Raw genomic sequence first — 18,562 nt, 5'->3', positions numbered from 1 at the left:
AAGCATGCACACAGAACAAAGGCCACACTCGATACCCAAAAGACCGCCAGAGGAAATATCATCCACACAGGAAGTGACATCAGCACAGGCCACTCCCATTGGTTGCACGGTTGGCTTGGACGAATGTGCGAGGGAGCAGAGAGATTGAGGGAAGAGAAGGAGACAGCTTAGAAAATAGCATCAATAGCAATTCAAGAGGGCACCATAAGACTAGGAACGAGAGACAACTTGCCATTAGTCCAGTTATAGTACATGTTCTATTTGATGAACAATGGGTTTTATAAATTTATGGAAACAGTATTGTTAGGTCTCCTATTTATAATGCCCAAAAGTAAGATTTGCAGTTAGAAATGAAGATAAAAAAGTGCAGTTACAAACCATTAACACATAGAAACATTTTTACATTGACAACTCTGCTGTCTTTCACCCTACCTTGTCCAATAGTCACAGTAAAGGGGCTCTTGGGGATCTGGGCACCAGAGAAGGTGATGTAGATTGTGTGAGCGCCCTCTAGTGTTGGTTTGTAGGTACAGCGGTAGCTGCTGTTACCCTTGTCCTCCACCCGACACTCCACAGTGCCCTTCCTCCCACTGGGGTCAACAACGACCACTTCCACCTCACCCACTCCGGCACCTACCACAGGGGGGCAGTCATGAGCACAATTAGAGACCAAAAACTAAAAATCAAAGTCAGTAACATTAAAATATAAAAACACTGATTTGTGCTCAAACTGAATTAAAAATGGCAAAAAGTTGACAAGAAGTCTCGATAAATGAAATGCCAATCTATAACACTTCCTGGGCGTCCCTAACCAGGGTGGTATGGCGGGGAAGTACCTGCAGTGTAGATGTCAAAGTAGGTCGTTTTGTTGGCAATGTTGCCGCTGGGTTCAAGGCCAGGTCCCTGTGCGGTCACCTTGCTGGAGTCTCCCTGGGACATCCCCACATTCACCTCAAAGGGGCTCTTGGAAATGTGCAGCCCAGCAAACAGCACCGTTACCTGGGGGAAAGAAGCAGGAGAGGTGGGTGTCGAAGCGAGAAATATTATCCTTTTTTCAATTGCCACATTCTACAAGGAAACACATGAAATGAGATAGGGAGATAGATAGAGAGATATAGACATAGAGAGACAGACACAGACAGACATAAAAGATACAAGCAACATGTTAAAGACCATCCTAAAAACTCATTGTAAATACTTTTTATTTTACCAACTAGAAACTGACCTTTGGGACATCATGGAGACAATACTGTACACCAGACCGTGTAACTTTACAAAATTACGAACAAGAAATTGCATTTTTTTCCTGAGCAGCTGTAATGGTATTTATTAATTTTTAAAAGGCTACCCCCTTAGTTTTTGGTTTGTGTATTTTGTGGTTAGGGAGGCTGTGTGGTCCAGTGGTTAAAGAAAAGGGCTTGTAACCAGAAGGTCCCCGGTTCAAATCCCAGCTCAGCCACTGACTCACTGTGTGACCCTGAGCAAGTCACTTCACCTCCTTGTGCTCCGTCTTTCAGGTGAGACGTAGTTGTAAGTGACTCTGCAGCTGATGCATAGTTCACACACCCTAGTCTCTGTAAGTCGCCTTGGATAAAGGCGTCTGCTAAATAAACAAATAATAATAGGGCCACACAGTGCTTGGAATGGACCGGTACTTTACAGAACACAATTTTAATATCCCTAAAGACCTGCATACCAGCACTGCTCATAGCCAGAAATATGATCTAACAGAGAGAAGTTTTAATTACATCTTTCACTTCAGGTGTTGCAAGCACTGACTGGGAGACCATGAAAGATGAAAACTACAAAATGAAAAAACCACGAAATGGGAGGAAGGGTACCTTGTGGGATCCAGTCACTTTCGGAACGTAGTAGACAGAATAGGTTCTTGTCTTGTCGTTGTTCGCGGTCGCTTTAGCCTAGACAGAAATACAAAAGCAGGACATGCAGCATTCTACAGCAATTAAATACATGCTAGATTAAAAGGTTAGCATTGAAAGAATTTGCTACTGCCGAATGAATTTTTTTCCCCCTCATTTTGGAACCTTATTCATCCATTGTAGTTTTCCGAACTACACTGCTAAGCAGATTGTGCTTCATCGGAAAAGTAGTTATTAAATTCAGTTTTTACCCATGAAGTATCAAATACATTTTTTAAAAAGTAACCCAGACCTCGTTTATGTCATTTGACAGATCCTAAAAATCAATCTGCTGACATTCTCTAAGTCTTCAGTCTTTTAGAAGGGTCACATGACCCAATATACTCCTAGCGTCCTGTTTGGAGGACAGCCAAACTGCCCTGTATTCTCATTGCGACAGATGGATAAACTGTACCCCCGATACAGTAGATGGCGCTGTGCTGTTTCCTACCTCCTCTCGGTGGCCAGCAGGGTCCTCCACGTACACCAGCACCTCTCCCATTCCTGCGCTGATGGTTTCCACAGTGAACTGGGCACGCTTCATTACCACGTTACCAGTGGGCTCGATACCTGACAAAACCAACCGTCCATTGATAACGGAAAATACTTCACAAAGCAGCTCTATAAAAATTAGCAAGCTGGATTTTTCTGTTTGGTCGTTATCATTGATTTTAATTAAAAAGAAAAGTGAGTTTAATACTGAAATGACTCAGGAGTTTGAGCAAGGTTAGAAACTCACACGAGCCCTGCTGCTGCTGCTGCTGCTGCTGCTGCTGCACCCAGTCCTGGGGTTCAGAGCTCCCCTCAATGAAGTCTAGTATTATTAATACTGAAATGATCAGGAGCCAGGAGTTTGAGCAGGGTTAGAAACTCACACTAGCCCTCCTGCTGCTGCTGCTGCTGCACCCAGTCCTGGGGTTCAGAGCTCCCCTCAATGAAGTCTAGTATTATTATTATTAATATTGAAATGATCAGGAGCCAGGAGTTTGAGCAGGGATGGAGACTCAAACTAGCCCTGCTCCTGCACCCAGTCCTGGATTGGGAGGGTTCATGAAGGTCCCCCTAGCAGGGTACTGGGGTGCTTTACCTGGTCCGTAGGCCCTGGCTTTCTTGGGATTGAGTTTGGGGTGCAGGGGGGCGCCTGGCTTCAGCTTGGCCTTGGGGAACTGAGACAGGTAGGTCATGACGGAATGTTCGTCCACGTTGGGGTCCACAATTTCCTCAGGAGCGATCACCTAGACACGGACAGGGAGGCAGAGGTTAGGAGATCAGGGTGCGGACTAAAATCGCATGATTAAAAATATTAAATGGATTGTTATATTAAAACATAAATGTATTGATGAGTTCAGTGCAAAATGAGCTACAAAACGTGAAAACGCCGTTAGACTGCAGGCAAGACTTCTTGAAACTCAAATATCTGAGCTTCCTGTTCTTTTGATGTCAAGGTTAGAAACTCACACTAGCCCTGCTGCTGCTGCTGCTGCTGCACCCAGTCCTGGGGTTCAGAGCTCCCCTCAAATGAAGTCTAGTATTATTATTAATATTGAAATGATCAGGAGCCAGAAGTTTGAGCAGGGTTAGAAACTCACACTAGCCCTGCTGCTGCTGCTGCACCCAGTCCTGGGGTTCAGAGCTCCCCTCAAATGAAGTCTAGTATTATTATTAATATTGAAATGATCAGGAGCCAGGAGTTTGAGCAGGGTTAGAAACTCACACTAGCCCTGCTGCTGCTTCAGAACTACCTTCTAGCAAGTATATATTTAAAATGATCAGAAATTGGTTCTCTTATACCTTGCATAAATAACTTCCCCCTCCCCCCCCCTCCATCCTTCCCCTTGCCCTTTCCCCTCCCTTCCCCTTTCCCCCCCTCACTAGTAGACCTTTGCAGAAGTCTACAGTGTTAAGTTAATTCAGTGAGGAGCACTTCTCCACTGCACTGTGAATCCGGAGGTCTGTCTGTACCTGCGGGACTCCCAGCCAGTCATCGGCTTGCTGCATGGCCTCGCGGGCGTTATCCACAGGTTTCGCTTGATCCCACGAAGCCCAGTCAGGACACAGACCTGCAGATAGAGAGAGAGGAAGAGGCCAGGGTTACACACCATGCACAGGAACACACAAAAAAAAATTAACAAAGTTATAATCCCGGTTTGTGTTAATTGGTCATTTTGATAATGATGGAGTATGGGTCAAGATGAAACATGTGGCTTCAAAAAACACACTTGGTTTGAAGATCCAATCGCCTGGCTGTTTGGATGAGAGGAGATAAACCCCCTCCCCTCTGCCAATCACACAGTATTTCACTGCAGTTTGGCAGGAATCAGCATTCCTCATCCCTGCGTGTCAATTGGCTGGAATGGAGAAGTGTGGGCCAGGCTAGTTCACAGCCAGGAACCTGCAGTCTCTGGACTGACTCAACCCTGCCTTTACCAGGGGAGACCCTCAGGGACCCCTGCGCTCCCCTGACTCTGTGACTCCCCCCTGCACACCACGCGGCCGTGCCTTTACCAGGGGAGACCCTCGGGGACCCCTGCGCTCCCCTGACTGTGCGACTCCCCCCTGCATACCACGCGGCCGTGCCTTTACCAGGGGAGACCCTCGGGGACCCCTGCGCTCCCCTGACTGTGCGACTCCCCCCTGCATACCACGCGGCCGTGCCTTTACCAGGGGAGACCCTCGGGGACCCCTGCGCTCCCCTGACTGTGCGACTCCCCCCTGCATACCACGCGGCCGTGCCTTTACCAGGGGAGACCCTCGGGGACCCCTGCGCTCCCCTGACTGTGCGACTCCCCCCTGCATACCACGCGGCCGTGCCTTTACCAGGAGAGACCCTCGGGGACCCCTGCGCTCCCCTGACTGCGCGACTCCCCCTGCACACCACGCGGCAGTGCCTTTACCAGGAGAGACCCTCTGGGACCCCTGCGCTCCCCTGACTGTGTGACTCCCCCCTGCACACCACGCGGCCGTGCCTTTACCAGGAGAGACCCTCGGGGACCCCTGCGCTCCCCTGACTGTGTGAATCCCCGCTGCACACCACGCGGCCGTGCCTTTACCAGGGGAGACCCTCGGGGACCCCTGCGCTCCCCTGACTGTGTGAATCCCCGCTGCACACCATGCGGCCGTGCCTTTACCAGGGGAGACCCTCGGGGACCCCTGCGCTCCCCTGACTTACCTGGAGCACAGCTATCCACAAGGGCTCCGAGCGCCTGGCCGGACTGCCAGTCCCGACTGAAGTTGGTGATGGGGAGCTCGGGTAGTTTGTTCTGGATCCAGCCCAGCAGCCTCTGTTTGGGGGTCTTCTGTTTCACCTGTTCATCTTCCTCCTCCTCGTCCCACATGGGCATAGAGATGGAGTAGTGAAGAATCAGGGTCCAGATGAGACCCAGAATCAGCTTCAGGTTCCCATCCACGATGGCCTTGGAGTCTGGAGAGACAGGGTGAGGATTGTGTGTTCAAAATACTGAAAGAATTTAGTATGAAACAATGACATACTGGTTTCCACTAGTAGTCTCTCAAGGTCTTCAACAGAACCACTAGAAAGAAACTTGATCAATTGAAGACATGGAGAAAGACTTGAAATCATTACACTTTAGTATTTCTGTTTAAAAGGCGTTGAAAAAAAGAGACTTCTGGTCAAAAGTTTTTGTGCTTCTAGAACAAGCATTTGAACTAGAAGTCTTTTTGAACCCCACCCATATCCACAGAGTTCAAAGAGTACAAGAAACATTTCACTGGAGATCAAAGACTGATGAAAAAGCAGAAGAGGTCAGATTAACCTACAGCGCCTCCAATGTAGCAACTTTTCTGTATATACAGGCTGCGGCCACTTTATTAGGAAATCATAAAAACGCAAGAATTTACGAACGAGGAGGCGCATTTGACCCATCCAAGCTCGTCCGGTTCCTACCAACTGATTGATCTCAGAACGTTTTCAAAGTTGGGTCTTTAAAAGGACCCCATTGATTCATCAGCAACATCATGACTAGGCAGCCCATTCCATCCCCTCTCCACTCTTCCAGCCCCTAAGAGTAGCCAGGGTAAGGATCAGTAACTTCAAAAGCAGAAAGACTGGGGAATGTCAATGGGTAGCAAACTGAGACACACACACTCTGCTTCTTGCTAACATGGGAAACACAACCACGCACATGTGAAAAGGTAGGTCATGCAATGGAAGACAAAAAGTATTTAAAATATTATCTAATAATTTGCCACTGCAAAAAGTCTATGGGAGGCGAAGAGGAGTAGATGAGAAGTTTGGTAAAAGATCAGGGCAAAAATCGACACAGAGGTTTTGGCCAGACATGACCCGTGCATCAGAGTCAATTCTTTTAAACGATGACCCTAAAAAAAATATATACAAAATTGCTCCAATAGGAGATATGGACTAGTCTGCATCATCTTTCTTGCAGACGTGTTTGCCCAGCAAAACTATTTCACTGGGAGGCAGGGTTAGAAACTCAGTCCTGAGTTTCCAAAACTACCATCAATGAAGTAGATTGAAATGATTCAGTAGACAGGAGTTTGAGGAAACCCTGTAAAACACTGTTTCTTTCTCTTCCAGCTGCATGAACAACTTGAGAGTCAACCAGCAGACTCAAGTGCCATCAGTTAATTTCAGAACAGATTTAGCAAGGGCTCGATCAATCAAACTCCGGGTCCCTCTTGATAAAAAAAAATTGCTTTCAGCTTTTTAATGGTACAGTAATTCCATGAATCCCTTGCTTTTTACTGAACAGGATTATGTTGGGAAGTTTGTTATTATTATTATTATTAATAATTCCTTAGCTGACACCCTTATCCAGGGTGCCTTACAATCGTTACATTATTTTTACATACAATTCCCCATTTATACAGTTGGGTTTTTACTGGAGCAATCTAGGTAAAGTACCTTGCTCAAGGGTACATCAGCAGTGTCCCCCCACCTGGGATTGAACCCTCCGGTCAAGAGTCCAGAGCCCTAACCACTACTCCACACTGCTGCCCTATATTCTGGGTTTCATAAAATCCTACCATGTCCAAACTGAAATCCTAAAAAAACGCAGGTCTTAAGAAAAACCTGCAACTGAATCCATTGTCCTGCCAATTTACCGTTTTAGACAAATAAAATGTGCGTTGATCAGTTTCCATCAGTACCACTCAGTTGCTAGCAGCAGCACTGTGTAAAGTGGTCCATCGGTCAATAGAGGGGATCAGATACGACTGGTTCTGCTGTGAAGTTAAAAGGATACTAGACTTTCTTGGTGTTGTAGCTGGCGTTTTCAAAATCCACTGATGTTCCGCACTAGTTCAGATCAAAAAATACTGACACGTCCCTAGTTAGAAATGTTGTTGATGCTGAATCACTGGGATCCTTTAAAAAAAAGACCCGACTTGTCAAAGTTCTGGAGATCAATCAGAAAATAATTTGGTAGTTTGCTCCACAAAATAAAATAGTTTGAGGAAGCTATAATGCAAGCCATTTTCTAAACAGGCAACCACACTTTTGTGGTGTACTACCCACCCTTTGGATTACTAAAATAACTGTCAAAACTGAAAATTATTAAATTCAGAAGAGTTTTGAAACAGGTGTCTTATGCAAAGTCAGATATACCACTTCTCTAACCCCTCTGTTGCTCAACTCTGCAAGGCTTTGCCAATGCTTCTAACTGCACAGAAAGCGGATGTGCCACTAGCCCTGTACTTTCTATAGAGAGAACATTTGTGGTGGAGGATAGACAAAACTACATGCGATACACAAATGGGTTCCAAAGTGGCTGTTTTAGATTGCAGTCTCAAAAGGAAGACTGGAGTTGTGTAACGCCCATGTCCCCGAGGAAGACTCCCCCTCCATTCTCTGCAAGCTGCTTATCTTTTCAGTATTCTTGTGTTTTAAACAGTCAACGAAACCTGCTTCATGGAACATTTTTAGCCATGTAATTCTCGCCATTTGATTTCAAGACTTTAAAAACTCATGCATCTGGTTTTCATAATTCCCTTTAATGAGCTATAACCCCTTCAGTCACTGCGTGTGTTATTGTACCTATGATAAGTTTCCTATCCAAGCATCTATTTGATAATGCATCTATGATTGCATGCAAGTTAGGGCAGGGCAAGGTCAGGTCAAGGTTAGGTCAGGCCAAGGTCTTGAACATAGAATTCATGCAAACAAATTCTAAAATGTATTAAACAGAATGGACATTACTTCTAATAGAACACAAAACCCAGAACTGGATGCAGGGTTAATCCAAGTTTCAAGCACTGTGTACCCCTCCAATACCTTGTTAACTCACTGCCTCGACAAAAATCAGTCCTTTCCAGGCTTAGATCACTCAGATCCAGGTTGTGTTTTTTACACAACCGTTATTCTCGGATTTTCAAAACCACTTTTGGCAATCACTTTTGTTTGCGATTATTGCTGGGTTATCTAGAACACATCAAGATACATGTATTTGTTTGGTATTTAGTAGAATTTCAACTACTGCAGCATAATTGGAGTTGTAACTGAGGCAGTGTGGAGTGGTGGTTAGGGCTCTGGACTCTTGACCGGAGGGTCGTGGGTTCAATCCCAAGTGGGGGTGACACTGCTGCTGTACCCTTGAGCAAGGTACTTTACCTAGATTGCTCCAGTAAAAACTCAACTGTATAAATGGGTAATTGTATGTAAAAATAATGATATCTTGTAACAATTGTAAGTCGCCCTGGATAAGGGCAACAGCTAAGAAATAAATAATAACTGAACAAAAACATATCAATGGAATTCAATAGGTTTCGTTTCAACAGATTTAACATGGAGGGCTATAGTGTTTTACATCTCTGAAGGTACAATGCAGAAAACGGGTAATCAAATTTAGAGTATTAATGATACCGAATCTAGACGCCTTTTACCCCTTGCAATCTGAAAACTGTTTAAATCAATTTTTTTTTTTTTTTTTTTTTTTTTTAAATCATCCATGCTACAAAATCAACTCGTTTCCTCTCAGCTTCCAGGAAAGCCCCAAAACTGAACATCGCGTGTCTGTGGTTTATTATTCTATTTCATGGCTGTCTCGATTCAAAACCACAGCTTTAAAAAAATATAAAAAACCTCCCCCTCCACCCCCCTCTCTGCCAAAACAACTTCTAAAAGTTGTGTTGGCATTTACCGCATCTCCAAAACAGTTTAATTTCTATGGCAGCAGTTGAAAACACAGGGGTTACCAGAATCAAGCCCAACTGCTTAAAACCGATTCAAAATCCACTAACCACATCCCAGGCAAAGGGCTTGAACCACTGAGCTACACAAACCTTCTGTCGTGCCGCAACCTCAAACAGCACAGAAATTAGGACCAGAAGACGCAGTTAGAAGTAGAGACAGAGCTGGGGCACAGGGAAGGAGACTCTTCACACAGAGAGTTGAGGGGATATAATGGGTTACCTAGTCATGTTGTTGAAGGAGACTCTTCTTCACACAGAGAGTGGTGAGGGGATGGAATGGGTTACCTAGTCATGTTGTTGAAGGAGACTTTTCTTCACACAGAGAGTGGTGAGGGGATGGAATGGGTTACCTAGTCATGTTGTTGAAGGAGACTCTTCTTCACACAGAGAGTGGTGAGGGGATGGAATGGGTTACCTAGTCATGTTGCTGAAGGAGACTCTTCTTCACACAGAGAGTGGTGAAGGGATGGAATGGGTTACCTAGAGGGAGGGAGCAGTTCAGTCTCCATGCCTCAAGCCTGCCCTGGACTGGAGGGAGCCCCCTTTCTCTTAGGGGGTGAGGGAGGGAGGGAGGGAGCAGTTCAGTCTCCATGCCTCAAGCCTGCCCTGGACTGGAGGAAGTACACTTTCTCTTAGGGGGGTGAGGGAGGGAGGGAGGGAGCAGTTCAGTCTCCACACCTCAAGCCTGCCCTGGACTGGAGGAAGTACACTTTCTCTTAGAGGGGTGAGGGAGGGAGGGAGCATTTACTAGGAAGTTGCTGGTTCAATCCCGGCTCAGCAATTGACTCACTGTGCGTGTGTGTGTGTGTGCGCGCGTGTGACCCTGAGCAAGTCACTGAACCTCCTCGTGCTCCGTCCTTCAGGATGAGATGCATAACAAAATGAGGTCCTATTGGAAGTGACTCTGCAGCAGCAGCTGATGATGCACAGTTCACCTAGTATCTGCAAGTCGCTTTAGATAAAAGCGATAAGTTATGTACCAAAGCAATGGTAAAACTTTGCAGTAGTAGCATAGCAAAATAAAACCTACTGTGTCCAATATACAGCACTCTCCTGCACCAGAGTATATTCTATGGTTGACGACGAGCGAAGACCGACAGACTTGGGTGAAGATAAACATTTGCATTACAATAGGATTGTGAAACTGTGTGCTTGCTGTATGTAACTGGAACTTGCCCGTGCCCAACTCATGGGATGGCTGTGTAAACTAGCTATCTATAGCTATATATAATGGAAGGTATGGTAGAAGTCATATTTGCATAATCTTGTTTTTCAGGGTAAGGAAAAGTTTGCAAACTTTGGCATGGCGTGCATACGGAAAAATAATCTGAATTTCTCTTCAATCTGACCCTTTTCCCGTTGCTATAAAAACAGGACAGCCATAAAACACAATAAACCAAAACGTCATTCAATTACAGCCAATTCGAGCTGTGCTTAATTAAAATGAAAAAATACGATATTTTGAAAAATATTTTCAAACGCAGTCCGCAAGAACTACATCTATAAGTCAAGTTAGTCTTCAGAGCCAAGGCAAAAAGCCGCACAGAACGCTTAACGTTTAGAAAAATGTCCAAAAAGCGAACAGCGTTGTGTCAGACTCGCACGGTTTTTGCTAATGCTTGAACAAGGTTCATGTGAATGAATTACCCCATTCAAACAAGAGCGCTATTTACAAATGAAAACAAAACGCGACCCCTAAAACCACCCAGTATTACGTACATTATACTTTTAAAAAGCAACACATTTCTTTATCGAAATATAACTCGACAAAGGCGTTAAAACAAACACATTCTGCACGGCTACGGTGTTACACAGCAGCCCATTTCAAAGAACCCTCTTTAAAATACCGTTACTTTTGTATAGCTGAAGACTACTTCTAAAAACACTTAAATCTACCACTGTAATTTAAAAACGACATCTATAGAAGCGAGTTACTTTACCGTTTTCGGATGACAATTTTAGTGCACTATAACAAGCACCAACTACACGGGACGGAAAACGATATTAAACTATGAATAATTAACTGTCTGCAGACATTTATCAAAACCTGTACTTCATGACAGAACAGTCTTTGAAACCGGCACAAAACCAGTTAAATAAAGACTTACTTTCGGCATTGCATAGATGCAACATATGTAAAACCCTTTCAGGTATGCAGGGTTTTAAAGCTGCATGCATCCTTTCTCCACACACACGTTTTTAAAAAAATGCATCATTAATCCTGTACATGGGAGTCAGGCATAGTTCTAATACTAGACTCCCTTACTTACCGATAGAGACCAGCTTGATATTCTCTTTGTCCAAGAACTCCAGCGCCACGGAAACGTTTTCCAGCTGCATCTGCCTGAACGTGGGGCGCTGGTTATACTTTCGGAACATTTTTTTCTGGCTCAACACCTCCAGCAAACCGATGAGCCGGAGCCCGTCTGCCAGGTCGGTCTGCAGGTTGGCAATGCGCTTGTTGACGCATTTCAGGTGCTCGTTGCACCAGCGGGTGAAGGTGTTCTGTTGGATTTTCTTCCAAGGAGCGTCTTCAGCGAGGTCTTTCTCGGTGGCCGGCATGTCGGCGTCTTTGTCGGCTAGGGCTGCGTTAGATGCCGCGGAGCTAGCAGCGCTCGACGATTTTTGGCGAGGGTGTGCACTGCTCATTTTTAAGGCTTCTGGCTGGGTGGGGTCGGACTCACTTCCTTAAATTTATAAAAGGCTGGGTCTGGTGAAAAAAAAAAAAAAAGCAGGCTGAGATTAAACAGATAGTTACGCTACCACTGGAAGCGTTTTGACTGTTTTTGAGAAATAAAAAATACTTGAAAATCCATTTATATTATTTGTTACGTCATCGAACACACACACAGAAGTGAATTGTTCTATTAAACGTTTCTGCTGTTCAAATTTAGATATTTTATTTAACTCCATGTAAAATCAAAGAAACTACAAAATGATATCGCAAAAATATTAGATTTTGAAATGTCACATTTTTCTATTTTTGAGGGGAAAACTACAAAGCGCGGTTGTGTAATTCAACATGTTAACGTCACATTATTCAGCAGGTTTCAGTCGACTTTATGAAGCAAAATTAATTATATAAGGTGATGCAAAACTTCTGGCCAGAGCCGTACACGATTTAGTGCCTGTATTTATCTCGTATGCCGCTGCCTTCCTGCCTGCCCATTGTTGACAGTGTTATGGCAGGTGCATCTAAGTTTATTGTTTTACAAATCCACAGGATGCGGGCTGTCTGTCAGCTAGGCAGTAGATGTCAAAGAGATATAATTCACAAAAACCACAAAACAAGAGTGCAGAACAGTGCTAGAAGCAGACACTGCCAAGCAGACCCCCAGCTATGTTTGGAAACGTCTGGAGGGATGCAAGCTATTCAAGGCAGCATCTGTACTAAAGACAGGCTGCAGACCATTCCTTTCCATTCCATCCCCTCACCACTCTCTGTGTGAAGAAGAGTCTCCTTCAACAACATGACTAGGTAACCCATTCCATCTCCTCACCGCTCTCTGTGTGAAGAAGAGTCTCCTTCAACTACATGACTAGGTAACCCATTCCATCCCCTCACCACTCTCTGTGTGAAGAAGAGTCTCCTTCAACAACATGACTAGGTAACCCATTCCATCCCCTCACCGCTCTCTGTGTGAAGAAGAGTCTCCTTCAACAACATGACTAGGTAACCCATTCCATCCCCTCACCACTCTGTGTGAAGAAGAGTCTCCTTCAACAACATGACTAGGTAACCCATTCCATCCCCTCACCACTCTCTGTGTGAAGAAGAGTCTCCTTCAACAACATGACTAGGTAACCCATTCCATCCCCTCACCACTCTGTGTGAAGATGAGTCTCCTTCAACAACATGACTAGGTAACCCATTCCATCCCCTCACCACTCTCTGTGTGAAGAAGAGTCTCCTTCAACAACATGACTAGGTAACCCATTCCATCCCCTCACCACTCTCTGTGTGAAGAAGAGTCTCCTTCAACAACATGACTAGGTAACCCATTCCATCCCCTCACCACTCTCTGTGTGAAGAAGAGTCTCCTTCAATAACATGACTAGGTAACCCATTCCATCCCCTCACCACTCTCTGTGTGAAGAAGAGTCTCCTTCAACAACATGACTAGGTAACCCATTCCATCCCCTCACCGCTCTCTGTGTGAAGAAGAGTCTCCTTCAACAACATGACTAGGTAACCCATTCCATCCCCTCACCACTCTCTGTGTGAAGAAGAGTCTCCTTCAACAACATGACTAGGTAACCCATTCCATCCCCTCACCACTCTCTGTGTGAAGAAGAGTCTCCTTCAACAACATGACTAGGTAGCCCATTCCATCCCCTCACCACTCTGTGTGAAGAAGAGTCTCCTTCAACAACATGACTAGGTAACCCATTCCATCCCCTCACCACTCTCTGTGTGAAGAAGAGTCTCCTTCAACAACATGACTAGGTAACCCATTCCATCCCCTCACCACTCTCTGTGTGAAGAAGAGTCTCCTTCAACAACATGACTAGGTAACCCATTCCATCCCCTCACCACTCTCTGTGTGAAGAAGAGTCTCCTTCAACAACATGACTAGGTAACCCATTCCATCCCCTCACCACTCTCTGTGTGAAGAAGAGTCTCCTTCAACAACATGACTAGGTAACCCATTCCATCCCCTCACCACTCTCTGTGTGAAGAAGAGTCTCCTTCAACAACATGACTAGGTAACCCATTCCATCCCCTCACCGCTCTCTGTGTGAAGAACAGTCTCCTTCCCTCTGTCCTAAGTCTATCTCCAGCTGTATCCTCTGGTCCTGGTTTCTGTGCTGCGTTTACAGTATTGGTTCGGGATAACTCCCTTTTAACGGTGTTGGGTTAAAATGTGTTTCTTTCAAAACTGCACATTTGAGAGCTGCTCAGATATCAGGTCACATTTGTGGATTTATTTGGCGAGCTACAGTTACTTGAAGGCTCTGTGCTGGCTAGCTGGCCTGTCAGGTAACGAATGCATTTCTACACAGATGTAGTGTTTGCGCCGTGGTGATAATACTGCCCCCTGCAGGCGACATGGGGAGCAAAGTGGGTGGCAGTTTGGGATATTCAATTTTTCATTGCTTTTTTTTCCTCCAATATTTAAAATGTGATATCACCGATATTGTGATATACTCTTTATATATCTATAATATAGATACATAAAATATAATATATAAAAACAATTACATATATATTAGCACTTCCACTGAAACACTTTCCCTTGACAAAGGTGTTATATTGTAACTGAGTGTTATATTGTAACTTGACACGGGGTGTGAAAATCAATGTCCAGTTTTTAAATCTATAACACATAGATACTAAATCATATCTTACAGGATCAGATATAAAACTGCTATCTTGCCCCGTAGTTCAATGCACCTTTGCCTCGTTCCTTCAGCACAACATATACAGAGAAATGCTGTCCGCAGTATTTATCAAGATCATATTTTTACTTATCAAGAGCACATATTATTTTTGTATGCTGTGCATTCCTCATGCATGAACATCTACAGGTCTGGCAAAACGTTTTGCATCTCCTAGAATTTTAGGATTGAGACATAATTCTCCCACGCAACTCCACTAATCCGCTCACTCCACTGGCTCCCGATCACCGCTGGCATCCAGTTCAAGATTCTTGTACTCGCCTACAGATGCCTTGACCAGACTGCACCCAGCTACCTCCAGACCCTCATCTCTCCCTACACCCCCACTCGACCTCTCCGCTCCTCCTGCACTAGAAGACTAGCTCTACCTCCGCTACGCTCCCCTGCCTCCAGAGCCCGCTCCTTCTCCACCCTTGCTCCGCAGTGGTGGAATGACCTTCCTACAGATGTCAGGACTGCCCAGTCCCTGACCACATTCCGGCACCTCCTCAAGACTCACCTCTTCAAACAGCACCTGTAGAACTCCTCTGTTTGTATCCTGGGACACTATCACCCTTCATGTAAATGTGCTTTATTTTGCTCTTATCAGCCCCCTATTTTACTGCATTTAATCCTGTACTTCAGAATACTGTAATCTGCCAAGTGTTTAACCTGTAGTACTTTGTATTTAATCACATCCTGATGTAACTATCACTGTTATCTGCTGTATTATTGAATTGTATTTTGTCACACAAAACGGTCTTAATAAATAAAATGTCCATTTATATATATATATATATATATATATATATATATATATATATATATATATCTTTTTTAACAAAACAATGTTTTTGCGTGGAAAGTTGGGTTTTCTTTTCTAAGTAAATTCCAAACGTTGCGTATTTGTCAGAACCCCCACTCAAACCTGGTGCTGTTTTCTGTTCGACTGCTTCAACCACGCCCCCTCTTTTTTGCAAACCCGCCTCAAGATTAATCAAAAAGCGACTAAAAACCGCGACCTACTTTTTGGAAACGTCGACCTCAAGCGAGCAAAACCCGCGTTCTCGCTTTGAGTCCACGCAGCAGTGAGAAAAACTGATTACACGAAACATCCTCAGCTCTTGCAGAGCAGGAAAGCAGACTCCTCCATTTACAGACGCTGTTTAATTCATTATATAGAATAAGAAGTTATATGTTGGCCCTGGTATGCATGAATGATATAATACAGTCGTAATGCAATCAATGTTGCTTGAAATATACATCTACTGTAAACTTTTGACTGGCTAAGAAAAAAACGATATATTTAGGATTTTAAAATAAATATATGCATTAATTCATTAATCTTGCATAAATGATGTGATTGAAATAACACAGTCCCAACACGCACCGCTCTAGCGTCATGCATTGTTAATTGCATATTGCTTCATAGTTTTAACTGATAGCATACAGTTGCTATGCAGAGAGGATCATAGCACGAATCCTTAGGAAGAACCCGTTCTCACTGATATTTGAGGGATAGTCAGTGGCATGTACAGAATTAACACATTTTGCTTCATAAAGTCCAGTGAAACCAGGGGAGTAATGTTAAGTTAATATATTGAATTAGATACTGCTTTTGTAGCTTTCCAAATACTTAACAAACAAAAAAAAACTGACATTGAAATTGAAAAATGCGACGTTTCGAAATCTAACATAATTATGAAATATTACTGTACTAATATTATGGCTTCCGGTAGATTTACATGATGTTAAACAAAATATCTAAATTATGTTCATATAGTTTTTTTTTTTTTTTTTAAATGTCTCAAATTTTGGCCATAGTTGTATGTTAATAAATAAATAAATAAATTAGTTATCTAGTTATCGTAATACTGTGTTTTATCAGCATTGTTCTCTCGCCTGAAAAATAAATTAAGGATAGGCTCGTGTCATGGTCAACTTCCGCCGCTAGTGGGCGCAACACACACCCGCACAAACGTGCAGTTTTATTGCAACAGAGAGAATTCGGTTTCATATCTTTGCCATATTTGGGTAAGACAACTTAATTGGATTATGCATAATTAACTGAATATAATGCAATACCCCCCCCCCCCCCCCCCCCCCACACCCCCCCCCCCCCCACACACACCCAAACCTGTGAAGCAAAAACTAAATTAAAAACTGCATTAGCAATTATAGTCCACATGACAACCCGTTAATATCTGTCCCAGTAATTTTACTGTATTACATAACAGTATTAATATGTGTTCAGTACATGACTGTAGCTTTTTAGCACCGTTTAAGGTACAAAACAACTTGTCCCATACCTTTGTTACAAAAAAAAAAGTATTCCTTTTAAAATATGGTGTAAGAATGGGCAGTTATCATCCAAGGGATGTTAGCCTGTTTTCAAATTTAAAGTAAAGGCTGTCACAATTTTTTTTTTTTCAAAACGTGTTAATAACACACCACTTCGATATTTCAGACTTTTCTGGTGACATTAATTGAAAAAACGAATTTAAATTCCACCTCGGCGTGTCACTAAATGTATCAAAACAAACGTCAAAATGCACGCTGTCGTCTCTTACTGTAAGATGCACCGTTACAATTGTTCGTTTTTGCCCTGCTGTAAAAAATAAAAACATAATTAAATGCAAAATACAAAAGCTGACAGCAAATAAAATTTAAATAAATATCGAGGCATTACATTAAACATGCCCGTGTGTAAAACTTACTTTTTTTCCCTTTGAAGTTCTTTTTTTTTTGGTACAAAAACAAGCACTTTTGGGCTGAAGAATTCTGCGGAGTCCCGACTCGGCTGTGCTGGGAATGGGTTGAGATTCCGTTTACCACAGACCAGCAAATCTCTCTTTCTTTCTTTCTTTCTTTCTCTCTCTCTCTCTCTCTCTCTCTCTCTCTCTCTCTCTCTCTCTCTCTCTCTCTCTCCCCTGTTTGGGCTTATTTAAAAATCCTTAATTGGTAAAATATCAATGTGTGGTCTCTCTCTCTCTCTCTCTCTCTCTCTCTCTCTCTCTCTCTCTCTCTCTCTCTCTCTCTCTCTCTCTCTCTCTCTCTCTCTCTCTCTCTCAACCCCGCCTTTCGATTTTAAAGGTATGATGTCACCCGTTCGGCACTCGCACTCGGCGGTAGGCGGGTGCTGTGACGTCAGCTTTATTGAAGATGCACGGCCCCCTCCTATGTTTGCACCCGAGTAAGCTGGTTAAGATCATGGTCTATGAAAGCTATGGCAAGCACTGGGGATGAAGTAGAATTGAGTAGCTCAGTGGTTAGAGGGCTGGGCTGCACTGTGGAAGACAGTGGGGTTTGTATTTGGGTATCCAGCATTTAAAATGGGAATGGTAAACACAATATGGGAACATTTTGGGAATGCAAGAAGTCAAAGATTTATACTTTAATGGCAAAGTTACTCAGTAAATATATGTGTGCTAATACATAATTACAATGTTATTATATAGTTACTTAATGTGTCATTTTCAAAATACATTAAGTACATTGTAACAAAGCATTATAACATTGTAATGATATGTAAGCATGCATCTATTTACTGAGTAACTACTATGTAATACACAGTAATTAGATACGCTTGATATAAAGTTTTCCCAAGTCTCAAAAAACACACTCCACCTACCTATGAAATAGAAACTCCAATAGCAGTCCAATGATAGACACACACATGCACTAAACTTCAGCAAACGGTTAACTCCATGTGAATTAAATACTTATTTATAACACTCAAAATAAAGCATGGCCTGTTTTTTTTTTAATCGATAGTTTACAAAAAAACAAAAATACCAATGTAGCGAATGAAAATGACGCAATCTTATTTACTTATCAATAAAAACAAATATTAAAAACATTACAAAAGACATAAAGAATATACAATGAACTACAACATAAAAATGACCCAATGCCAGAATTACATTTTTTTTGCGTTAAAATTAGCATAGTAATATTCAACAGATATAAAAGTAACATCAGACTTTATAAAACATATCAAACATATCAAATCCAGTTTGCTGGTTGATCTCAGTCAAGTCGGGTCTTAAAGGATCCCAGTGATTCACCCTCAACAACATGATGGTCAGATATCC

At 43.2% G+C, this 18,562-nt stretch overlaps 1 protein-coding gene across 1 annotated transcript in view; it reads right to left on the bottom strand.

Moving 5' to 3' along the window:
- The window catches only part of LOC117401729 (filamin-A-like), a 45,988-nt gene extending 28,611 nt beyond the window's left edge, over positions 1–17,377 (bottom strand). Inside the window, exons 1-9 of the mRNA XM_059017217.1 lie at positions 17,186–17,377; positions 11,360–11,799; positions 5,089–5,340; positions 3,882–3,979; positions 3,007–3,154; positions 2,371–2,489; positions 1,842–1,919; positions 837–999; positions 433–633 (exon numbers count right to left, since the gene is read on the bottom strand). Coding sequence (XP_058873200.1) covers positions 433–633; positions 837–999; positions 1,842–1,919; positions 2,371–2,489; positions 3,007–3,154; positions 3,882–3,979; positions 5,089–5,340; positions 11,360–11,738 — 1,438 coding nt within the window. The 5' untranslated portion in view covers positions 11,739–11,799; positions 17,186–17,377. The remainder of the gene's footprint in view (positions 1–432; positions 634–836; positions 1,000–1,841; positions 1,920–2,370; positions 2,490–3,006; positions 3,155–3,881; positions 3,980–5,088; positions 5,341–11,359; positions 11,800–17,185) is intronic.
- Between the last annotated feature and the right edge of the window lie 1,185 nt (positions 17,378–18,562).

This window comes from Acipenser ruthenus, chromosome 55 (genome assembly GCF_902713425.1).
Source record: "Acipenser ruthenus chromosome 55, fAciRut3.2 maternal haplotype, whole genome shotgun sequence".
Lineage (NCBI taxonomy): Eukaryota > Metazoa > Chordata > Actinopteri > Acipenseriformes > Acipenseridae > Acipenser > Acipenser ruthenus.
This window is presented reverse-complemented; position numbering and strand designations above follow the sequence as displayed.